This window comes from Salvia miltiorrhiza, chromosome 3, assembly GCF_028751815.1.
Source record: "Salvia miltiorrhiza cultivar Shanhuang (shh) chromosome 3, IMPLAD_Smil_shh, whole genome shotgun sequence".
NCBI lineage: Eukaryota > Viridiplantae > Streptophyta > Magnoliopsida > Lamiales > Lamiaceae > Salvia > Salvia miltiorrhiza.
In genome coordinates, this window is record NC_080389.1 from 59,608,533 (window position 1) to 59,624,194 (window position 15,662).

General features: G+C 36.4%; 2 protein-coding genes across 2 annotated transcripts; both read right to left on the bottom strand.

Moving 5' to 3' along the window:
- Nucleotides 1-56: 56 nt before the first annotated feature.
- Nucleotides 57-3,014, bottom strand: LOC131014876 (pentatricopeptide repeat-containing protein At4g19220, mitochondrial). The gene has a single exon (XM_057943011.1). The coding sequence runs from the start codon at nucleotides 2,869-2,871 to the stop codon at nucleotides 58-60; it is 2,814 nt and encodes a 937-aa protein (XP_057798994.1). The 5' UTR covers nucleotides 2,872-3,014; the 3' UTR covers nucleotide 57.
- Nucleotides 3,015-3,546: 532 nt separating this feature from the next.
- Nucleotides 3,547-11,476, bottom strand: LOC131014892 (arabinosyltransferase XEG113). The gene is made up of 13 exons (XM_057943036.1): nucleotides 11,026-11,476; nucleotides 9,477-9,773; nucleotides 9,188-9,393; nucleotides 8,631-8,736; nucleotides 7,864-8,120; nucleotides 7,483-7,618; nucleotides 6,976-7,070; nucleotides 6,816-6,869; nucleotides 6,042-6,155; nucleotides 5,283-5,381; nucleotides 5,091-5,210; nucleotides 4,148-4,234; nucleotides 3,547-4,065 (listed from the first exon to the last, which is right to left on the bottom strand). The coding sequence occupies exons 1-13, from the start codon at nucleotides 11,201-11,203 to the stop codon at nucleotides 3,898-3,900; spliced, it is 1,917 nt and encodes a 638-aa protein (XP_057799019.1). The 5' UTR covers nucleotides 11,204-11,476; the 3' UTR covers nucleotides 3,547-3,897.
- Between the last annotated feature and the right edge of the window lie 4,186 nt (nucleotides 11,477-15,662).

Below are 15,662 nucleotides of genomic sequence, written 5' to 3' on the forward strand. Positions count from 1 at the left end.
GACGCCAATTATAAGTGGGACGAAAGAAATTGCTAAGGCAAGCAAAAGCATGTATCTTTACCTCAAACCAATATCAATAAAACTGTAACCAGGTTGTTTCTTGAGGTGTTTATCATGTATCACACTTCTCAACTCTACAGCTTCCTCCCATTTCCCTGCAGCAACATACATATTACACAACGCTACGTAGTAACTCCCATTTTCCGGCTCCATAGAGAAGAGGATTTCTGCAACTTCTCTCCCCATCTCCACATCTCCATGATAGCTGCACGCACTCAGCAGGGCTCCCCACACGCCCGCTGCTTCGCCTCTGCTAGGCAGATGCTCGATGAAATCACGAGCCTCACGGATCCTCCCCGACCTCCCGAGCATATCAACCACGCACACATGGTGCTCGGCTGCAGGCGCCACTTTGAATCTGCTCATCATGCACTCGTAGTAGGCGAGCCCTTCATCAACCTGCCCGGCATGGCTGCATGCTGAGAGGAGGCTTGTGAACGAGCCACTCGTTGGACGGCCCCCTGACCTGATCATGTCGTTGAATGTCTCGATTGCCCTTGAGCCCAAGTTGTGGAATCCGTAAGCAGATATCAGAGAGTTCCACGCAGCAACTGACTTCTCCGGTGAGTGCAGGAAAACTCGCTCGGCCATGTCTAGCCTGCCTCCATTGCTGTACATGTCTGTTAGTGCAGCAGATATGAAAGGATTTTTGTGGAGATTTGACCTGAAAACGTGCCCGTGGATCTGCTTTCCGTAACTCATGGCTCCTAGCTGGGCACAAGCGGAGAGAACAGTGGAGATGGTGATCTCATTAGGCTCGAATTCAAGAGAACGGAACAATGTTAGAGCTTTCTTGGCATCTTCATTTTGTGACATGGCAGATATCACACAATTCCATGAACATAAGTTGTGATCGTGACTAAGGTTGAATGCTAATGTAGCACTCTCCGAATCACCTAATCTGCCATACATCGTCACCAGCGCGTTCTGCACCCGTCTATCGCTACTTGCCCCCGTTTTAAGAGCTAAACCGTGAACTACTTTCCCTTCAATCGCTAACCCAAGATTCCCACAAGCTGACACAACACTTCCAAATGTTACAGAGCTGCAGTAAGCCTGAGCTCGCCTCCTCATTAAGTCAAAATAATTCAAGGCTTCCCGGAAATGGCCCTTGTGACTGCAGCCAGCAATCACCGTGTTCCAACTAGTACCATCGAGCTTAACAGAGGTGCTTCTGAACAATGCAGAAACATCCGATAAGGCTCCACAACTAATGTACATGTGCATGAGGGAATTCACAGCAAATGTTTGGTTTAAAAAACCCATCTTGATGCTCCAACCATGAATCGATCTTCCAAATTGAACTGAATCTGGACAATCACAGGATGGAAGAACTGCCAAAAGAGTTAGCAAGGTGAACGTAGAACAACAACCGAGCATTTTCTTGAATAGGGCTCGAGCTTCCCAGTATTGCCCGTTGTGGGCATATCCAAAGATCATAGTGTTCCATGACACCAAGTCTTTCTTTGGCATAGTCAAGAATAAACACCAAGCTTCCTTAAGTTTACTGCACTTGGAATACATATTAATCAGACTATTAACAACCGATGTTTCGGATGCCATCCCTTTCCTAATGATGAAACCATGAACAGCTTTACCTTCTCCTAGGAGCATCAGTTCAGCACAGTATGGAACCACAGTGACAACCGTAGCCATATCAGGCTGAATCGATGCCACTAGCTGCATATCACGTACAAGGCGAAACGCTCTCACAGCTTGCTCATTCAGAAACAAACCTTTAATCATGGCATTCCAAGACACCACATTCTTGATCACCATTTCTCCAAAAACACATTCAGCAGCAGAGATATCTCGGAGCTGAGCATAGAACGAAATAAGGGAGTTAGAAACCGAGACATGGCTGCTCACCGCGTATCCCAACTTGGTCGCCCAACAGTGAACTGCCAGCCCGAAATCGAGCTCCTGCAGGATAGTACACGCTGCCAAGGCACAGGAGAAACTAATACTATCAGGCCGATTCTCACAAGAAGCCATGTTTTTGATATACCACAACGACCTCTCGGGGTGGCTATTGTAAAAACAGCCACTGATAATCGAGTTCCACGTGACGAGGTCCTTGAATTCCACCTCCCCAAACACACACTCCGACGAGCTCAAAGCGCCACACTTGGCATACATATCAATCACGGCATTGCTCAAGACAGTGTATGCCAGCATCCCTGCTTTGATGCTCAATCCATGAACAACCTGACCCTTTTTCCCAACTGCTTTCAAACTCGAATACGCCGATACCAAAGCAACGAGACTTATGGCATCGAATTCATTCCCCTCAACAACCATTTTCTTGAACACGCCCACCGCAGCTTCGCAGCAGTTATTATCTATGCACGCGCTCATCATAGCGTTCCAGAACGCCACATCTCTCCCAACAACTTCAGCAAACAAGGCCGACGACGATGCCAACTCCTTACACCTCGAATAAACAGTGAGCAGAGAAGTGGCGGTGCGCAAATGGGCCAGAGCCCCTTGTTTCACGGCCAAGGCGTGCGCCAATGCGACATTTGCGGTGCTCGGTTGCTCCATGACGCGTTGGACAATCTTGAACGCATCCGGCGATGGAGTTGATTCTTGCTGGGCTCTGTGAGACATTTCGTCGAGCACCTGGGGCGCATGCGAATAGACAACATGGGATCTCTTGATTGGTAGAGGGGCAATGGAGGCTGTGGAGCTGAATTCGTGGAGTTGGAGGGGAATGCATGAAGAGTGTAGATGGCTTACAAATCCAAAGCCTAAACTTGGTCTGAAATTTACAAGTAGAGATTGCTTGATTGCCAATATCAGCCCGAGCATTACTTTCCTAACAATATATGTAATGTAATATGCTTGCAAGCTGATAATCTATTACGAGCTTCAAAAGAAAAAAATAAAACAAAGATGGGTAATTTTTTTTTTTTTTTTTTGAGACCGTAAAAAATTATTTTATTATGTGTTAGTTTAATGGTAGAGTCAAAAGTCTTACATTCAAATTCAGATGTGCAATGCATTTATCCTGATTTGTGATTAATTATTAATTACAAATCAATAAATTTTAATAAGAGATTGAAAAATGCATCATACATCCAAATATTACACGAGTTTTTACCTAAAAGGATTTAAGAGGTCCACGAAGATAAATTGATATTTCACTATCTAATACTCCCTCCGTCCCATTACAAATATCTTATTACTTTTGGGCACGAATATTAAAAAATGTGTAAAAAGTAGATAAAGTGAGTTTGTGAAAATTATTTAAATATTAAGTACAGAGAGAAAATATATTGCCAAAAAATGAATGAGATATTTGTAATAGGACATCCCATTATAGAAAGTGAGACATTTGTAATGGGACCAAGGGAGTAAATGAGATGCAATATGTCACAAAGGATACAATGAAATTTCAATTTTTTAGGCATCAACCAATATCCCTAATATTGAGATGCAATTACAAAAAGTATTGCATTTGACAATGATTCTCAAGTAATACGATTGAGCAAAAGAACTCTTTCTCTTCATCAAAACTAACAAAAATTCGCATGGCTACCTTGGAGCCCAACATCTTTCTGAATAAACATAAAATTTGTATTTATTATGTTCTAAGGTACAGATTACAGAAAAAGCTTTGACACTAACCTGACCGAAGTAAAGATGGGAAAACAAGAAAAACAAGAGAAAATGAAAAAAGAAACTCGTGTCGGTGTCTATATATAGATTTTGAGAGCTCGATTCGCATACCCCATCAAACCTAGACACCGTGTGGTTAAGGATTGCAACATTTTGCCGCTTTCTTCTTTATCCTCCGATTTGCAGTGCAGGTATAAGATTACAAAATGACAAGCCTCAAAATGGGGGGTGATCCTCTTCTCGAGTCTGGGGAGGTTTAGGCTTCCAATCGGGTTTCTCATCCCAATACATGTCGTAGTATATGTGGCCTGGAGTGTGATCCTCCGTACAACACCAAATGCCTGTATACCGCTTCACACGCTTCCTGAATCTTTCTTCCTTCTCCTGTTCGAGCGAATACGAGTTTCAGTATGCATACAAGAATGAATGATAAGTAATAGAAAATTGGTTGAGAGGAATAGCATGCCTTGTCACTGAATCCTAAGAAGGCTTCTTGCATTGATGAGAACTGAATGACTTTGACATCCTTCAAGGGTGAGAATATGGTTTTGAACTGTAGGTAAGGAACAAAAGATTTTTTTAAAACTTTGGTACAAGTAGCAAGATAGAGTGGCAGTTTAGTGGCAGCATAAAAGTTAAATGTTAAATAAAATAATCTGAAAATTTTCAAGTAGGGTTCAAAATCAATCTCAATGCTTCAAAGTATGGAAACGGTACAAAGCTGATAAAAGTAGGTTATTGAGGAGTAACATTTAACTGAAAATTTTGATTCAGTTTCTTGATACCTAGTCAATCACAACATTCATCAAAGGTTCAAGCTTCAGGTTGATGAGACCCGAGATAATATTCAGTATAGGTCCTTCGCATGCTACCCAGGTCTCAGCTCAAGAAAGAACTCCTTTAAGATTATTAGTTATAAAATGTGAACTCAAGCATGATTTCGATCTCAAGAAGTTTATTGTGCTGATCCAACAAGCCAAATACTTCCAGAGCTTGCTGCTTTATTGTTTCCCATCTTATACAGCTTAATGAGCTTATATGCTCAACTAGTCAAGTTCAAGCATCTCATGAAACTCAATAATATTGGGTCTAGCTGAGCTTGAGCTCAACTGTAAGAGCTTGAATCAAGCTCAAGCTGAAGCCCGAAGCTCAGCTAGCTTACATCCCCAAGTACATATTACTAATTTTACAAACTGTTTTTCATGATAGAATATTTATTGATTCTTACTACTTACAATTAGAATATGATAGAGTAGTTTTTATGTACTATTAAGTTTTTTTTTGGGGGGGAGTTAAAGAACTAGCCAATTTCATAAGTTAAACACCATTATATGTCACCTGAGCACCGATGATGGGAATATAAAGGAAGCAAAACCGAAACAAATGAGCCTAGTCAAAATCTGAATTACCGTTTCCTCTGTACTTTGTTTAGGGAACTTGAGAATTCCCGCTGGATTTGTGCTGTTTGAAACTGCACAACCCGGTGATCCTTCTTGACAGAGATGCACATCAAGCCATGAATCTTTCACCTGAAACAAAAGATGGGGATGTCACTAAAGCACAGAGTGCACATTATTTCTGTTCTAAGTCAAAGTATTGACCTGCTGCGGCATATAAGGATTTTGAAACAAAGAATACTCTCTAAAATTAATCCCTGGTCCAAATTCCTCCACCGGGAGGTCTTTTAACATTACATTAACCTGCATTAAAAATTAAAGGAAACTGTTTCAGAAGATTGACAATAAAGCTTTTCCAACTTATCCTATACCTTCACATCTATAGACTTTGAACTGATTGTGTCCATAGGCAACATACCATGAAATAGTGCAACTTAGAACAGAACATTCTGCATATTAGTACAAATGAGAACTCATGTTCTTGGTGACGCAAAATGAGTATTATCACACAGAGAGCGACAATTTAATTTGAACTAGGATGTAGGAACTGATGCTTACTGAACATATTGAGCAGGAAGAGAGTAAAAGAAAATTATTATCAGGTAAATCTCCTATTAAGTGCACAAAACAGATTTACGCCAGTCTCCCACTTAAAAAAAAAAAAGAAAAGAAAAGCCAGTCTCCCACTTTAAGTTCCACTGTAACTCCTTGTATTGGGTGCGAGAGAGCTTTATGACTTATTTCGAGTACACATCTAAGAAGAAGCTGCACCTACACAGACTTATCACTTTTTTACTCTGAAAAGACTTCATTAACAGGCAACTTAAAGAACCATGTTATATTGCATTTATAAACATTGTCTTTGATTCCCTATTAGGAAGAAGAACAAGCATTTTTTTAGCAACATCTTGGTTGCATCTCAATGTTAACAGCGTAAACTGGGAGAGAGATGACCAGTAATACCTCAAACACATGATCCAAAGGACAAATGAATGGTTGCCTAGTCAAGGTGCCCGGCAAAACCCCTGGATGTCCAAACCACAGCCTATCCAACCTGCACCATAGTGGAGGCATTACCTAAAATCAAAATAAGAACAAAGATCACAAGATGAACTCCAAACATGTGTGAGTAAACTAGAGGTTACATATGCTATCCACATAGATATTTATGTTAGTACTAGACGTCATTACTACTGCAGTCACAGTAAAAACGAGGAATCCCATGTCATGCAGAAATGTGATCTTCCAGGACTGTAAATTTGAACTTATAGTAAAAGCCACAAACCAAAAGAAGTCTTGCTTTCTTATGTACATAATACACCTTATCTTCTCTCACGAGGCTTAGCAATAGGTAAATCAACCAACAACAACTGTTTTATACTACAACCAGAAAAGAAGGAGGAGACTTAGTCGATAAACTTAACTACTCCAAGCAAGTAGAGAAGTCACTTCTTCAATACCAAAATATATGGCATTTGAGAAACCAACAAAAACTGTTTTATACTAGCAGCATCTGCACTTATGTGTCAAGTACTAATTTGACAGGCTAGAATTGAATACTCTCTGATCAGGAAGTCATGATGTTTTGGATGACCAATCAAAAAATGAAATAATATGATTATATATATTAAGAGAATCAAGAGTATCAAGAAAGGCTCAACTCAATGTACGATTACTTATACAGAAGTATAAAACAAAAAATAATGGCAATGGTTAATAAAATCAATAAGTTCTTACCAATGTGCGACCCAACAACGAAGCAATGGCAAGAGCAGTTCGTATCTGCTTTAACTGAAAGTCAGGGAGCAGTTTTAGTAAAATACAGGCACAAAATTCCACTAGACAGGACATTTTGAAAATAAAAATATAATGAAATGAAAATTCTATGTGCACATACTTGGTAATGGACAAGGGCAAAGTGAGAGTCAATGTTATGATCTCCATCTAACATCAAATTCTTTGGAATATTAGGTTTAAATGTCAAAAATCCTCCTGCAATGATGTCCAAAGAATGAGAATAGACTATGATATTGGAAAAAAAAACTAAAAACAAGGTAGTTGAACATAAATTTTCTGCACTTTGTTTGAATAAAGCCTCAATTCCCTTGATGCTACAACCTGAGTATCAGTCACGGAACTGGGCACGCTATAGTTTCTCATTGTTGCCAGTACTCCTGCATGCTGCATCCTAATTTGTTTAATATTTCCCTTCGCTCATTTATTGTTCTCCTCTCTAGGACACCCCAAAGTAATAACTTTGAAAAAATATGGAAGTTTTTCTAGAAAATTACTTACTCAGATATGATGTGATAATTCTAATGCTTAAGTAATACTTTTGGGGGGCTAAAACAGGTAGGCCAAAATAAAATGATAAAAATGGGAGGGGGATGAAGAGAATGATAACCTGGGGCATCATAATACTCAGGTGGATCGTAGAAAACCTTAGCTTCACGTAACCGATGGCGTTTTCCTTCAGTACCAGCAAACTGGAATGTGGTGTGCACAGCATATGGCTCCAGCCTAAGTTGTTCATATATGGCCTGCCAAGTAAAGGAAAAACCATCGGAACGCCATGCATCTTGAATTTTTACCTTCAGGACTTGCAAAATCATTTCATTGCAGCACTTTCTCTTTTCTATTTATTTTTATTTTATTTATTTATTTTTAATTTATTTATTTATTTATTTATTTAATTATTTTTTTGGGGGGGGGGGGGGGTACTGAACTGTTAAGTCAGATTAATTAAAATTTGAATTGTAATTAAGCATACAAAACTAAACCACACCTGGACGAAGTAAGTATGTCCACTACAAAATATACTTGCTGGGAGAAGACCTAGCTTAAGCTCTCCATCATAAGCATATGCAAGTCCACTATCTTCATCAACAGATGGGCCAAGCTGCCTGCGGATAATCTCGTTGAAACCATTTTGATCCCATATCTTATCATCTGCTAGAAGCATTTCCTTCCATTCTTTTGCTAATTTTTTAGAAGATGGAGTTGGTCTCCAGTGAAAAATTCCTATGTTGTAGGCCGCACCAGCTGTTCACAGAACAAATTAAAAAGTCACGTGAGGGTACAGAAGAAGTAGATATGAAATGTATATAAACACATTTAAGATAAAGAAAATTTGTAAGCCAATTGACTAGCAAAGAGTTCTCTCAGTTTTCAGACACTATCTTCAGATTCTTGCAATGTTACTGGAAGATCTGCAATATCCTCAGACAATTTTTTCTTGTATCCTAATATTGTTAGTGGGTTTAGAAACAACCACTGAATTATACAAAGTAATCCTTTGTTCAGTAAAGGTCCTATTTTCTCTCAAAAGTTTTTCGATGATTGTCAAAACATTCTTTATAGAACAGGGGAAACATAATATGAAAAATGAAGTTGCCCCAATATATTTTTCAACAAAACTAGATAAAAATAAGAATCTACCTAATTAAATTAACATAACAAGAAATGTTCTGATTGATGTCCAGCGAAAAGTTCTCTTCACTTTCAGAAAGAGAAAGCAGTAAGTGACAGAAAATTCATACTTGGACGTGTTACCTAATTTCCAGTCATCCAATCGGTCATCTACTACTGTTGGTGAAACTTGATCAGTAGAAGTCAGCACGTCTGCTTCAGGAAAACGTGCAAGATAAGGAAGGGGGTTCTGTTCAAAACAAGTTATAGTTGTTAAAAGATTTCAAGACAAGAAACTTTATTCCTCTACTTTGTTTCTAACTGAGTAGCTTGGAAAATAAGGGGCTCTCAGAATACTCATAGATGAAATTTAAAAGGAAAGAAGCTCCATAAGTGATTTCAATGTTTATCCAGAAAAATATTTTTATTTAGAGGACATCTAAGAATCGGATATATCAAACCTCAAGTGTTAGAAGCATCAGCACAAAGTCATCCATGTAAAATAAAACTGTGCCTAGCATACATACAAACATATAAATGACAGAAGTAAGCCATATAAACCCATGCATCTGCCCATTTGAATACAAACAGAATGGTAGTTCTCTTCAAAAACCCCAGAATTATCCACAGCAGAAGAATGTGCCAAAATGGATTATAGGAATAAACAGAAAGACATTCGCTGATAAGTGTTTGAGAAATACCTTTAACCAGACCATGTCAGTATCGCACATCAGTAACTCAAAGCCGAAAGGCAAGAAAGAATCTATAAGAATAACCTTCTCTCTACCCATCTTATGAAATGTTGGAGTGCCCCATCCAACATCTAATGTGCTCATGTGACTACCCATATCAAAAACTGGAACACCCTTCCAGTAGAGAGCCTCCAACAATTTTATGTCCATTGCGCCTGACAGAAAATTGTTGCTTGACTATTTTAGTATATCAATTAAGTGGCACATTGTAATGTTTCTCGATCCAGAGCATACGTACCAACAAGAAGGTTGTCAACCCCCATATCTGATAAGTGTTTAACCCAACTCAGAATGAAATCCATGAACGCAAAATTACCAAACGTCACAATTATAACATTATCCTTCACCCTTTTCCGAACCAGGTCCTTCGTCAATTTGAAAATCTCTAAAGGTGGCATTTTGGTACCAGGAGGAGGTGCCTTCCAAATAGGTTGCAGAGGTTCTTTTCTATGTTCAGAGGTATTATCTGGTGCCACCCCAGCCACTACGTGATTGGAAGAATCAGATGCCGGATGGAAGGATATTGAATGTGATTCTGCAATATGCAGGGAGGCCAAATAAGAGTTGTAAATACACCAGTTACATACGATACCACCAAGACAAAATATTGAAACTTGTTACAAAATACTAATTTGAAGGGTACTAATTACTTATGTCCTTAGCCTTGTTATGATGGCTGGATAAAAGTTGTGAATCATCTATTATTTCTGGGGGAGAAATGGAACAAACAAACATGATTAACATATAAGAGTGAAAAAGGTATGATTGAATTTAGTCCCATAAGCAGGAGCATTTGATAGAAACTGGCAATTCCCATTTAGCCTGGGTGAAAAACTGAAGAGTCACACTTACACACACACAGTTAAGAACTTGTAGATATAGAACTATTATAGAAGAAATTGGAATTAAGAAACAATTCTATGTTTAGAATGTCCAATGAACCTAGCAGACCAGATAAGTGTAAACTTAAGTTTAATTTTCCATGAAATTTGTAAAAATTGTACTATCAAAGAATAATAAATAGTAAACCCAAACCCAATATGCTAAACCAAGTGTTTCAGAAGAAGCTTATAAGTCGTGAAAGGACTGATAAACAGAGATTTCCTTCAAAATAGTTTCCCCCATGGAAAATAATTAGATAGATAACTGCCATAGAGTGGACAGCATGAAATAATGAGTGTCTGTGTATGTTCTCGTATAGTCTTGCTTTCGGTTAGAATTTTAGTGCACACTAAAATCAATCACAACAATAAGGCTTTCCTCAGAGTCATAGCTTACAATGCAAGGAGCACTGATTATAAGATCAATCTAGAACACGTCATCTAGATTGAGATCGTAGAAGAGCTTAATGAGTGCAATGGAAGGAGCCCTGATTTTTAAGATCAGTCCAACTATACATTCAGCCATCAATTACTTATTGTCAACTCAATTGTAACCCTCCCAAAAAAGTAATTAAATAAATAAAGGAAATCATTTTTCATCATCACAGCTAAAACCAAACTGTATGTGCTTCCCCAGGCAGATGCAGCAAAAGGTCAACATTGATTTATCGAGTAAAACATACTAAACGTAAAAACCAAGACTCATTAAATCGAAGCTCTCCAAAATCAACAACAGCCAAACTAAATTCCGACGTATCAAAAGTAACATTAGAATATACAAGGACAGTACACGAGCCGCCAACTGGCAACGTACTCGCATTTAATTGTAAACACTGCATAACTACGAAAAACGAAGAAGTTTTATCCGCATTCTAAAAAAAATCTAAACTCGGAAAGTCGACTCACCAGTGGCGTTGTCGCCGGACGCAACCAGGAAGGAGGAAGAGATGGAGTTGGAACCGGAGAAAACTGCGGAGAAGACATAAAATGAGGAAACTAAGATTCCGATAATCACGGTCGCGTAGATCGTCAAGAACAATGGCCTGGAAGTCGCCACCTCCTTCAATGGATTACTCCAAGCCATTGAATCCCTCAGCTTCCTTGTATTTCCACAAAAAATTACGAAGAAATTGCACAAATTGGAAGTCCAGACATCAGTGGAATCTCATTTAAAGTCACTTTTCCTTCCGATCATGGTGGTCTGCGGTCTCAACTGGAATCAAATTAGCCAAATCAAAATCAAAATGTCAGTTGAAGTTTCAACCTTTAGGCAGGAGAGAGAGAGAGGGGTTTTAGCTGTAATTGCCTGATTGCATTATTAATTTTCCTTTCTAATTAAATTTTGCTATTAACATTTAACACAGTTAAGTGTTAGAGACAACGGTTTCACATCCTTTGTATTAAATGGAAAAAGTGCAAAATAGAGACATTTTTTTTTCTTTAGGGTATTCCCCTGTAAATATACAAAATAAATAAATAAAAAATAAATAAATAAATAAATCACACTCTAAAATTTAACATTACTTTTATTTTTTTTCTCTCATCTCATATATATATATATATATATAAAACGTATTTTTCGATTTTTAATATTGACAAAACAGAATTCTAATTTATTAGTTTTTATTTACACAATTTATGTTATGTTCGTCCATTATCTAGCTCTTTCACAATTTTTAATTGTTTCATATTGAACTTCTCTAGATTAAAATATGCATTTTGATCTCCATGTCAACAATAAAATAGAGTTTTTTCTTGTCGATATCAAAAATCAGAAAAAGTGTTAAGCTCATATACTTGTGAGTACAAAATAAAAATCATGTCAAAATTTTAGGGAAAAAAAATTATATTTACAAACGAATACTCCATAATATTTTAAGTTTCTTTCTTTCTACTTCTTGGTCTAGTTAAAATGTAATACATACAATTTTTTTCATTTTTATTTTTGTGGAAGATTACATAAATTTCAAAGGTCAATCATCAAATTCGATACTTTTAAACTTGTTGTATATTAACTTTCTGTTACGATACAAACACACACATTTTTTTCAATTGGGAGAGCGTGACTCATTCTCAATTGACAGTTCACATAATTTATTTTTTGAAATAAATATAGAACTATATTATTAATCACAAATGCATTGAATAACACGAAGATCCTCCAACTCTAAAAATGATATTCGCTAGGGATGTCAATCGGACCAGTCCTAACGAATTTCAGGTTAATCGGGTGCGGGCTAATCAAGCTAAAGATTTTATCGGATTTTCAACCCTAATCCTAAACGTCCGGGTTTCGAGCTAGCCCATCCCATCGGGCTAATCGAATTAAAGACGTAAAAATAAAATTATCATTTGTATTTTATTATTTGCTAGGAATCTCGAAAATGGAGAAATCTTATATACATGTATCACATTAATTTATTTATTTTGTGATGTATGATAATTGAACTTGTAAAATTTATTTCATTTTTATTAAAGTAATGGATCGAATTATCACTTATATAATGAAAAGACTAGTGTTGAACATCTATATCTGTACTATATTAAAAAGGAGTTTTCAATTTTAAATTGATTTTAAATCAATTTCAAAATTAAATGGCAATTGTGTAGTTAGAATAAAATTGAAGGTTTATTTATAAGCTATACATCTTCTTCTTCTTTTTGTTTTTTAGAATTGTGAAATTCGACTAATTATAAAATATTTTATATGCATATCAAATTAAAGATCATGACAAGAGCTTTAATTTGATATATGCTATGCAAATATTGGATTTAAAATATAAAAATTATATTTATTTAAAGATTAAAATTTAAGAAATTTTTTTTTCTCCTATCTCCTCTTTTTTTGAATAAATCTATTTTTTTTCAATTATCTTTTAACTTATATTGTTTTCTTTTTTTTACAATATCAATTTTTATTAATATGAATTATTGTTTATTATTTTTATATTAAACTAAAATATATTTATCTCAAACTATAGTATTTTTAATTATATTTAGAATTTTCATATAATAATTAAATTAATATCAATTTTATATATAATAAAATATAAAAATATTTTTCGTGCGTTGTTTGAGTGGAAATGCTAGTAAGAATTTACGGTGAAATCAAGGCTAAAATTGTCCAAACTGTACAACATTGCAGCAAAATTCCGAAACACTCGCCGCGGTAAATTCTTTCATGACAAATTGTGGGCCCACTAAAAGTCAACACCCACCGCCATGTCTAATTCTGTCAATTAACATTGTCTGACTAAATTAATTGATTTGTTACATTTATTCCCAAAAATAAGTAGTAGTAGCATGGAAGTGGACCAAGTCATTAGGTGATTGAATTTTTTTTTGGCATTTTGCAGGACAGAGTTTTACTAATTAGTTTAATCCCTCATCTAAGACTAAATTATAGTAATTAATTGTGGGTTAGGTATGTCTTAATAGATTATAAAAGAATTTTGAATTAATTTTTTCCTATAGTTGAGAAAGTACATTGAAATTGAGAATTAATGAGATTGAGGCATGTAGGTTTTGAAAAGAATCACTACATTTAGTTGAGCTAGCTGGAAGCACATTCTTGAAGATTTTTCAAACTCTGTAATCTTTTGCTTTCTTTTTCTTTTTTTCTACAGTTTATGTTTGTAACTCAATTTAATGAAGTTGACATTCCTAGGTTGCTTATCGCCCCGGTCACCACAATTTTTAGTGACTATATAGATCATAAGATAATTAGTAATTAAAATTTACTACATCCGTCCCGCTCCAAATGTCTCATTTCTTTTGGGCACGGAGATTAAGAAATGTGTATAAATAGATAAAGTGGGTTAGTGAAAATTGTTTAAATATTAAGTATAGAGAGCGTGTGTATTGCCAAAAAAGGAAATAGAACATTTGGAGTGGGACAACCCAAAATAGAAAATGAGACATTTGAAATGGGACGGAGGGAGTATTATGGAAAACCAAACTATTATTATTATTATTATTAGCAAAGACGGAAGGTGAGACGAAGAAGCTAAGTGTAACGCATGCCAGACGGAAGGTGAGACGACAAACCACTTCTTCTTGCATTGTACAAAGACGGAGGAGGTTTGGAATGACTTGCAATCATGGATCGGGATCAGTACCGCCAGACCAAATGAGGTCAGGGCACACTTACTCTCGACAGCGAATCTTCACGGAGGTAAGAGCGTTAAGAAATTGTTGACTTCTCTTTGGGTGTGCACTATTTGGACGTTGTGGAGGAAGATGAATAGTTGCAGATTCGAAGGTCAAGTTTGGAACTCTCGTGACATTAGTACAGAAATTAAGGTCCGGATGTGGTGTTGGAACAAGGTCTTCGGGATTGCAAAAAAGGATTTGAGTCTACAACTATGATGCACGGATTCTTCAAAAAATAGCACAGTGCAATATCGGATACGCGCAGGGTACGGGTGCAGGTGCGATTCGAGTGGGATTCGCCAGGTGGCGAATCCCCTCAAAAAAAATGGGGGAGGGGGGGATTTGCGAATCCGATTCGCGCACCCACAAATAGGGTGCGTTTTGGGCTATTTTGCAATTTTTTCAATTATTTTTTGGGCTTTTTTGTAATTTTTGAGTTATATTTACATGCAATTTGAAACTTTTACATGCAATTTATTGAAATTTTTACTTTACTTATATTGCAATGCGATTTTTTTTCATTATTTTTGGGCTCTTTTGCAATTTTTGAAGAACTTCAATATTGAAACTTTTACTTTAACTTATATTTGCAATGCAATATTTAATTTGTGAATGTTCTTTTCTTTTTTCAATTTGATTGGTCACATATAATAAAATATATATAAATATAACAGACGTATCCTTCATGAATCGTACCCTTTAATTTTTGAAAATCTGTATCCCCGCATCCGAATCGTATCGCTCCCGCACCCACCCCCTCGCACTTGTGCAACATAGGTCTACAGGTATGGTGCAAAGAGGGTTTAATCGGCCATGTCATGAATTGAGGTATTTTCTTGCAGAGATTTGGGTCGATGGGATTCTTTCATTTAAAGCCTATTATGAGGGTCTCAGGGGTAGTTTTGATGTAGTAAGCTTTGGTGTAAGTTGGTGTTTTGTTCCTCTTGTTGCTGCTAATGCTCGGCTTTCTGCCGGGGGTTTTTCTGTATTTCTGCCATGTTTCAAGGTACCTCTGGTATTTTTCTGATAAAAAAAAAATTATTATTAGCAAAGAATCAAACTAACATAATGAAAGTTTATTGCTTTCGTAAACCCAAAAATATTGAATAGAATGTGAGAACAATCAATTCAACAATATTGTATGAAAAGAAGTAAAATAGCGGGAAATTAAAATACTCACAATATAATTATTTTATACTGTAATATTAATTAATTGCAGTTGTGTATCCACTATAAAAATCTCTTTTAAAATGAATTACACGAAACTACTTAATACCTCTTACTGAGTAGAATTGATAAGAAAATAAATCTTTCTAATTATCAACTATGCTAGCAACAACTAGACTTCTAGTGAACTTAATTTGTTTTTTTTTAAAAAACTAAACTTTTAG

Coding starts and splice junctions, on each gene's coding strand:
- LOC131014892 (XM_057943036.1), bottom strand. CDS start 11,203: ATGGCTTGGAGTAATCCATTGAAGGAGGTGGCGACTTCCAGGCCATTG. Junction 8,737..9,187: donor CTGACATGGTCTGGTTAAAG/GTATTTCTCAAA, acceptor TGTTTTGAACAG/AACCCCCTTCCTTATCTTGC. Junction 7,619..7,863: donor GACATACTTACTTCGTCCAG/GTGTGGTTTAGT, acceptor TTTACTTGGCAG/GCCATATATGAACAACTTAG.
- LOC131014876 (XM_057943011.1), bottom strand. CDS start 2,871: ATGCTCGGGCTGATATTGGCAATCAAGCAATCTCTACTTGTAAATTTC.